The 9,681-nt window shown below is 34.2% G+C and overlaps 1 protein-coding gene across 1 annotated transcript; it reads left to right on the forward strand.

Moving 5' to 3' along the window:
- The first annotated feature begins 1,093 nt into the window (after window positions 1-1,093).
- LOC102617645 (adenosylhomocysteinase) lies at window positions 1,094-3,150 on the forward strand. Its single transcript, XM_006492478.4, has 2 exons — window positions 1,094-1,940; window positions 2,070-3,150. Exons 1-2 carry the CDS (start codon window positions 1,230-1,232, stop codon window positions 2,814-2,816), a joined length of 1,458 nt encoding a protein of 485 aa, XP_006492541.2. The 5' UTR covers window positions 1,094-1,229; the 3' UTR covers window positions 2,817-3,150.
- The last annotated feature ends 6,531 nt before the right edge of the window (window positions 3,151-9,681 follow it).

Here is a 9,681-nt window from a genome sequence, read left to right on the forward strand (position 1 = left end):
CACTTCATGAATGACATCCTAGTACTTCTAATACTTGGCAATCATATTTTTAGCCATTTGCCTAATCCCCACATTGGGCGACTTCTTTCATGAATTGACTGACAATTTAATCTCACAAAATTTTAAGAAAAAATAGTTGAGGTGAAATATTGAGATCCATAAATAATTTCTGTCAACATACATAACAAACACAAATGGGCACACAAAACATTTGCCAAATCCCATTCCGACTCATTAGGTAGATATTTCTACTGTTTATCAAGCTTACTCAACTGAATAAATATATCTTTATATGACAAAACAATAGTGAGTACTAAGTAAGTTGAATTCTATCGAGTCTTACAATTAAGAATAAAATATTTGGTCTCTTTAATACCTATTTAGCATACTGCAGCCTTAGATTTTTCAACTTTTTCAAGTATAGCGTCTCTTTCATTCTCCAGCTGACATGATCGTCGGAGTTTCGTTGCCGACCATTACTAACATAACCTCTTATGAGTGTTTTCTCTCCTTTTGTGTTCGTCCCAATTATGACCATCCTCATAAAACTATTTCTGGACACTTTAGTTTCCATCATCACCAAAAACATTTGTTGAAGCAAAGCTCTTATAATATATTTGGGCTGAACTAAAATTAGACCAAAACAACAATAATTTTCTTCAATGTTTTTATTACATGATATACTAAATAATAAGCAATAAATTTGAACTTTTAAATAAATAATTTTTTGTGAGCACTTGTGTAATTTTTTTTTAAAATTTATGGATCTTAAATGTTAACATATAAATATTTTTCAAGTGAGTGTTAGTTAATTTGGAATTATTGTTGGAACCGAGAGTTTTCCAATTTCCATGGAACATGTATTAGTTTAAACTTATGTGATCAGTAGTAATCTGTCACATTAACAACGGCACACAACAGCATGCCCTACGCAAAGTGATTTTTTACTTTTCAAATTGTTTTCACCACCTCTACCAACTCCGAAGCAAATCTAACCGCCAATATCCGATCAATATTGACCAACCCTTTATAAACTTCAAATCGCCACCGTCCATTTCCCCCCTCAAACCTATTTATACATCCTCACTCTGCCCGTAAACCCTCGCTCACACCCACTCTATCTCTCTCGCTTGTACAATCATTCACTTTGTTTGGTTGGTTTCCAAAGAGAGAGTAGAGTGCCCTCTCTTCCTTCTTCCTTTTAGATCTATCAATTCTATTAATAAGCCATGGCTTTGTCCGTCGAGAAATCCGCTAGCGGTCGTGAATTCAAGGTGAAGGATCTGTCCCAGGCTGACTTCGGCCGCCTCGAAATCGAGTTGGCCGAAGTCGAAATGCCGGGGCTCATGGCTTGCCGCGCCGAGTTCGGCCCTTCACAGCCCTTCAAAGGAGCCAAGATCACCGGTTCACTCCACATGACCATCCAGACCGCCGTCCTCATCGAGACCCTCACCGCTCTCGGCGCCGAAGTCCGCTGGTGCTCCTGCAACATCTTCTCAACCCAAGACCACGCGGCCGCCGCCATCGCACGTGACTCCGCCTCCGTCTTTGCCTGGAAGGGTGAGACCCTCCAGGAGTACTGGTGGTGCACGGAGAAAGCCCTGGACTGGGGTCCCGGCGGCGGCCCAGATCTCATCGTCGATGACGGTGGTGACGCCACGTTGTTGATCCACGAGGGAGTCAAAGCTGAGGAGATCTACGAGAAGACCGGGAAGTTGCCCGACCCGGCCTCCACCGACAACGCCGAGTTTCAGATTGTTTTGACTATCATTAGAGATGGGTTGAAGGCCGATCCCAAGAAGTACCACAAAATGAAGGAAAGATTAGTTGGTGTTTCCGAAGAAACCACGACCGGTGTCAAGAGATTGTATCAGATGCAAGAAAATGGAACCCTCTTGTTCCCTGCCATCAATGTCAATGACTCTGTCACCAAGAGCAAGGTAATTTATTTTGATTTGCTTCAGATCTCAAGTTTATTTTATTTTATTTTATGCCATCAATTCATTAAATGATTTGAAATATTGGAGGAAATTAAATACTAATGTTTGATGATGCAATGGGGGAAACAGTTTGATAACTTGTATGGATGCCGCCACTCGCTCCCAGATGGTTTGATGAGAGCTACTGATGTTATGATTGCCGGAAAGGTTGCTGTTGTTTGCGGTTATGGTGATGTTGGCAAGGGTTGTGCTGCTGCTTTGAAGCAAGCCGGTGCTCGTGTAATTGTTACCGAGATTGATCCAATTTGCGCTCTCCAGGCTCTTATGGAGGGTCTTCAAGTCCTAACCCTTGAGGATGTCCTCTCCGATGCTGACATCTTTGTTACCACCACCGGTAACAAGGACATCATCATGGTTGACCACATGAAGAAGATGAAGAACAATGCAATTGTTTGCAACATTGGTCACTTTGATAATGAAATTGATGTGCTCGGTCTTGAGACCTACCCGGGTGTTAAGCGCATTACCATCAAGCCCCAAACTGATAGGTGGGTCTTCCCCGAGACCAACTCAGGCATCATCGTGTTGGCTGAGGGACGTCTCATGAACTTGGGATGTGCCACTGGGCACCCCAGCTTTGTGATGTCCTGTTCCTTCACCAATCAGGTGATTGCCCAGCTTGAGCTCTGGAAGGAGAAGAGCACCGGCAAGTACGAGAAGAAGGTGTATGTTCTGCCCAAGCACCTCGATGAGAAGGTTGCTGCTCTTCACCTTGGCAAACTTGGAGCTAAGCTCACCAGGCTCACCAAGGAGCAGGCTGACTACATCAGTGTGTCCGCCGATGGTCCTTACAAGCCTCTTCACTACAGGTACTAAGTGGAAGAAGAAGAAGAAGAAGAGTGAATGTTTTGAGGGAAAGAAACAAAATATTTGGCCGGCTTGATTGTTTTCAATGATGATCTGTAGTAGGATGTTAGGTTTAAATTTGGTAGTAGTGTGTGTTTGGGTGGTGGGAAAGTTGGAGGAAAGAAACGGATTTGTTTCAGTTGATTGAAGACCATTTGGGATTTGAATAAGGTTTTGGATGGGGCCGTGTTGGATTATGTTGTATTTGATGCAGTTTTAAGTTTTGCTTGCTTTGCTGCATCTTGTTATCCTTATTGTTTACTGATGAATGATTATAAAAAAAAAAAAAAAAATCTTTTTCTCAGTTTCTTATCTAAATAAAAAATCATTATGAAAACTGAGGTCAATCCGACCATTTATGATCGTTTTACAATATGAGTAGCTCTCTGTTCGGGATATTTTACGATCATTTTACCATTGCAATTGATAGTCCAAACAGGCCATTAAGAAAAATAAACTCTCTGCACTGCGAAAATAAACCAGCAGCCAGGCAAAGAAAGTTTGGTGGTGGTAGGTTTGCCACGTAATAAACAAAGATTTTTTAAATAAAATTAATTTTTTTCTCTTTTTATACTAAAAAAAGAAAAACTATTTAAATTTTTTTATTTAAAGTAAATTTTAGAAATTTTAATTTAATGTTACATTATTTTTATTTATTATTCTTTGAAAATAAAAAATTATAATAATTATTATTTATGATTTTAATAGATAAAAAAATGTAGTTGAAAAATTTTTAAAAAAAATTTGTTAGGTGATGATTTATTTTTTTAACTCTTTTATTTATTATATAAAGAAAAAAAAAATAATTAAGATTTAAATTAGAAGAACCATAATCTTGTTTGTGATTTTATTTTCTTGACAGTACAGTAGCAAGATATTGCCGGGTTTCGTGACTTGTGAAGCTAGCTCATTTTGAAGTTTTAACACATGAACAAAACATATGAGGGCGACAGCCTTCAACGCGAGAAATCTCTGCACTGAGAAAAATCAATGCAAGACTAGACCCTCACTTCTTTTCCCAATTGTGACAACAGCACTGTAAATTTTCATAAGACCCCTTCCACGCATTTTTATTTAAAAGTTACTTCATAAATATTCAGTTAATTTCTACATGCATCCATAGGCACATTTTAGTTAACACCTTATACTATTTTCATATTTATAACTTTTCATTCGATATTGTGCTTGTATTACAAGACCCCTCTTTACTATTTTGAGAGTGAATTATTGACATGTTTAATTTAGGATCTTAAACACCTTTTTAATTACAATTTATTTTTAAATATTAGGGTTTTTTTCCATCCACTATCAAATTTCATTTAACACTTTACGTTATTTTTATTTATAAATTTATTTTTATAAAATTATGGTATTTTTTATTATATTCATAACAAATTATATAACCCCAAGAGCCCTATTACATAAAGTAATAAAATTTATAGCATTCTTATTTTTATCATGTTATTTAATTGAAATATTCTTATCTTATGGGTGCATTTGGTTCGTCATTATAGACTTTGTCACATTAGGCTGTATTCAAGTATAATTTAGTAAAATATTTTATGTAGTATAGACTTATATTAATGTATTAATTTTTTTTATTATATATGAAGGATTAAAAATCCTTCAATAGTCCAATTTATAATTTAAATAAGGGAAAATATCCATCGTCCACCTGTTTTTTACACCTTTTTCAAAACTACACAATTCCTTCATTTTTTGGCTGGAATCCACCTAAAGTTACATTTTTTTTTCACTTTTCCACTTCCGTTTGGAATCCGTTAAGAAAACTAACGGAAACTTAAAAAAAATGATCATTTTACCCCCAAAACGAAAATTACAATTTCACCTTAAAAAATGCCAAAAATAATAAGATTTAATGATGAATATCATTATTGGTACTTTAATGAAGTACAAAAAAATCTTAACTACTAGAGATTATAACTCAATTAATAATAAAAATCTACTTATCTTAAATTCAATTGATGGTTTGTGAGATTGGGCTATTTTTAATACTATTGTTATAATTTAGCATTCTAATTACAGACATATTTAAAAAAAAAACCTACATTTGATGGTTGTGGAATTAATTTATTTATTGACCAATGGGGAAAATAATTAGATTTAATCTAATTATTTTTAGTAATTTTTAAGGTGAAATTGTAATTTTCGTTTTGGGGGTAAAATGATCATTTTTTTAAGTTTCCGTTAGTTTTCTTAACGGATTTCAAACGGAAGTGGAAAAGTGAAACAAAATGTAACTTTAGGTGGATTCCAGCCAAAAAATGAAGGAATTGTGTATTTTTAAAAAATGTGTAAAAAACGGGTGGACGGTGGATATTTTTCCTTTAAATAAACTAGCAGCTCGAATTATAGCTGATCATTCTTTATAAGTGAAGTCATTTCTAATTCTTAATATTTCTCCATAAATTTGGCTCCAGCATGTACTTGAGAAGGCACTTCAATTCTTATTAGATTTATGTTCTTTTAGTTTAGTAATTTTAGGTTCTGATTTTCTCTAGCTAATGAGAGAATTGCCAAAAGTCCTTTTTCAAATATTTTGATATGTATTTATAGATTGAGAAAGATGGGTTTAGTGAGAGATTTTAATTTTTGATCTAAATCTCCACATTCATTCAAGTGGGTGAAAATTAATAGGCCAATGGGTTTTTGTTTTAATTGATTATATATATATATATTGGAAGCGATTCCCATCAATTTCAATGTTCCACCTCCGCTTGCTTTTTCTCTTTTGCTGCTGTAAATAATAATTTATCATTTCCAAATGAGTGCTAAATTAATAATCTATTACATATACATAGCGTATAATGTTCATGAATCACGAATACCGAAATTTACTCAATCCCCCACTTCATATCAAAATGGGCTACTGGACAATTTATGATTTAATTTTTTATTATTTTTTATATTTAATAATATTATTTAAATTTATTAATAAAAGAAATTTTAGTAATTAGTAGTATAATAATTTATTAGGAATAGTAAATAAAAAGAAGGGTAATTTTTGAATACCTCCCCTGAGTTTTGGCCTCACTACACTTAGAGAGAAATTTTTGGATATATTGCCATATAGCACCCCTAACGTGTATAATCGTTAAGGTGCCGTTTGGTAATTAAGGGCAATAAAGTAATTAATCAATTAAAAAAAGAAAAAATTCAGTAAAACCCAATCTTTTCCTCTTTTCTTTTTCATCAATAGCCGCAACCATCATCACCCACTCCAAACCACCATTGCTACCTTCCACCCGTAACCACCACAATCACTACTAATCGTAACCCCTAGAGACCACCATACAAGCACAAAACCCAACCGCCGCCGTCTTAGTTAACTTTCAAAACCCTTGACAATGTTGCTAGCCAACACTCATGGAATCGTAGCACCACTGCTGCCCGCCAGCAAACCCCAAGCCACAGTTGTTCCTTTCCTCCCAACTTGCAGACACTCTGCCTACGCCAAGGCATAAAAACAGTCGCATCCCAACTTCCTTTTTGTTGTTTAATTTTTCTTTAGTTTTCTTTTTTCTTTTTCTTTTTCTTTTTGTGTTTATTTTGTTGTTGTCACTGATGCTAGAGTTGGAGTTAGTGTTGCTAATGTTGGCGTTAGTTTCTTGGCCAATTATCAAAATTATAACTCTCAAAACTTTACCTTGATTCACGCCATGGAGCTTTATAAGGTGCTAATTCAAATTCAAACTGATTTTGTGAAATTAAAGAGCGCGTATTCTGGGGAATTGCATTCACGGGGGTTTAATTTGGAGTCCAATTAATTGAATTTGAAGAGAAGCATGTCGACTTTGGATTCAAATGGGTTCGATTTGAAGGGAAGTATATTTGGATTCGAATGGTTGAATTGGGAATTAGATGAGGATGATGGCAGACAAAACTAAAATTTTTGTGGTAATCTTAATAGGTTGAAGATGTTGAGGAAATAAATTTTTTAAAGCAATTTTTGGTTGTATTTGAATAATAAAAAGAAAACGTTATTTTACTTTAGTTTAATTTCTAAGAAAATTTTAAGAAAAAGCAAAAGAAAGTAATAAAATGAATGTTTCATTATATTTGTTAATTTGGATTTTGTTATTAAAAAAATTTCCCATTTTGGGTGGTTTAAACCATTTTTTTTTCAATTTGTCAGATCTTATCTAGTTCGTGGGTATTTTAGTACTTTCAAAGTCAATGAACGGTCAAACTTAACAGTCATACACGTCAGGGGTGCTATCTGTCAATATATTCATAGTTTCTCTCTAAGTGTAGCAAGGCCAAACCTCAGGAGAGGTATTAAAAAATTACCCATAAAAAGAATACAAGGTGTTAAATAAAATTATAAAATGAATATAAGGAGAAATTGGCCTACTAGTTATAAATACATTATAAATATAAAATAAAGTAAGGGGCTAAAAAAATTTAAGTCACAAAAGACAAAAGAAGTTAAAGCGTTAAATGAAATAATATGAAAACTATTTCGCTAGGATTGGGTTGGTGTTGGTTAATTTCTATAAGTAATTACTATCAATGCCAATGTGTAAGTATACACAACAAGTAATAAAGTAATAAGTATTAAAGATCGTCTTCACAGGGATTGATGTTACTTAAAATGCTAAAGCAATCACAATAGTGCAAATTAATTAAAGACCGAACAAACAATTATCAAATGATTCTATTGTAACTAATAATTGTGAGAGATGAAAATAAAACAATACTGTAATGAAATAAACTAAGTTAAATGTATCTAAGATTCAATTGAGAATATAGTAGTTGAATGATCAAACTCTCCTAATGAGGTGACTGTTGTTTACCAAATTAGCACCAGTTGTTACAATAAGTGCTGCAACAATGGGTAGATTAAATCTGCATCCGCAGCTATCGCATGTTGGAAATCTCATACCTTTAAATCTACTAACAATGACCAGTTGCTCATATATTTATGGTATGGCATTATAACCTTTAATCTCTCTACCCTACAAGGTGAACACCTATGTCTAGAGTGTCACAAATCTTAACTTCAAGTATTGCCCTTATGAGATTCAAGATAACCTAATTCAGGAAACTGGACTTAAGAACAAGTAATACTCTAATAATGTCCGCTAAGACATGTCCTTTTGCTGCTCTATCTTAACTGAAATATTAAATGGGTGGTCAACCGAAATAACAGTTGTATTCATAAAACCTACTAGAGTATAATACTACATCATTACCATAACAACATAAAAGAACAGTCAAGAACCCATTGGATTATTTATCACTCAACCACAAATAAGTTTAGTTCATAATCTGGATGAGAAAAGTAAACATAAACATATTGGTCTCGGAATACATCAAATCAATTAAAGGTAAAAGATAAATATAAGTTTAGCACAATGAAAATCAAAGTCAAGTAATTCTGCACGATTGTCCAATGTTGCCGAAACAACACTCTTCAATTCTAATATTCTTCTTCTTCTTCGTTCCTTCTAATTATTCTAATGACAATTCCTTGCCGCTTTTCTATGTGGTGCACGTCTCATTTTTATATTGCAAATTAGGTTAAACTAAAACCCATGAGCGTGCATGTGTTTTAATTAGAAAACATGTAGATCGCGACTTTATGGCTAACTCGCGTCTAAATTTTCTCCCGCATTGCTCTCAAATTGCTACAGCACTGGTTGCTCTAACAGCCACCACAACACTGTTTTATTCTCGATTGTGCTTTACTTCTTTTGTGGCCATCTTCCTTCCTCTTCTTGTTTTTCTAATGCCTCAGCATCTTCTCATGAATTTAAAACCTACAATTTAAAACCTGTTTTTAGCACCAATTACTATGATTCAAGCAAAAATTATTGAGACTCAACTAAAATGAATGTTTATGCAAAATGTAATCAAAATGTAATGAAAACACCTTATTTGTTTTCTAAGTGACCTTAATTCAAGTCTAGAATTGATGTAATAACTCTCATTTCCTAGAGTTATCACACCCCCAAACTTAAACCATTGCTTGCCCTCAAGTAATGACATATACTAGCATTTCCCGCAAACAAACATGCACACAACTGTAGCTCTTTTATCCAATTTGTAAATATTCTTCCACCTTCAAATCACAATCCCAATCATACAAAATGCCCATAGTAAATCAGTTCTAGACTTAAGTTTCTTTCTGTCCATAGTGTGTGTGTGCTTCCTTTTGATTGAATTCCAGATATGCTGTAACATCACCAAAGGACTGCAGGAATTTCTGCAGTGATATACTCTATTCATAAAAGGGTAACATAAATTTCACATATTCAGACTGTGATTGTTCTAATATTGATAAACTGGGGAGTAATTAACCTCATCACTGTAACATTTATCTTTTATGTGAATGTCAATCACTTGTAATGATGACACCCAATTACTCAAACCATGCCCAGATCAGAGTTGCTACAGCAGTAACTATAATGTAATCTTATCTAGAGGTATCTTTTACTCAAGGCTGAACATGAGGCTCATGAACAGACCTGGTTACTCAATGCCTTAGACATAGGATTTTTTTTTTAATGCTACAGCATTGCTCATAACTCTTGCTAACTTTGAACACAATTCTGCATATGGGGTACATACTTAGATCTGGTTACTCAGCAACTTAAGCCATTGGAACAGATTGCATTTCATAGAAATCACGGTTAATCAAACTTGCTTCTCCCTCCAAACTTAGGATCTGCTCTATTCTTTTAGCTTTGCTCTAGCAGTCTCATACAATTCAACCAAAGTCTAAGTGTCAGGACAAAATTTCACTTTCATCTATAACTTATCTCTACTTGGCATTCTCATAATACTGAATAACACTCAATTTATCTTCATT

The sequence above is a fragment of the Citrus sinensis genome, chromosome 9 (assembly GCF_022201045.2).
Source record: "Citrus sinensis cultivar Valencia sweet orange chromosome 9, DVS_A1.0, whole genome shotgun sequence".
Taxonomy (NCBI): Eukaryota; Viridiplantae; Streptophyta; class Magnoliopsida; order Sapindales; family Rutaceae; genus Citrus; species Citrus sinensis.

What these genes read in the sequence shown, in the direction of transcription:
- LOC102617645 (XM_006492478.4), top strand. Translation starts at nt 1,230, where the DNA reads ATGGCTTTGTCCGTCGAGAAATCCGCTAGCGGTCGTGAATTCAAGGTG. An exon ending in ACTCTGTCACCAAGAGCAAG is followed by an intron (nt 1,941 to 2,069) that starts GTAATTTATTTT and finishes TGGGGGAAACAG; the next exon opens with TTTGATAACTTGTATGGATG.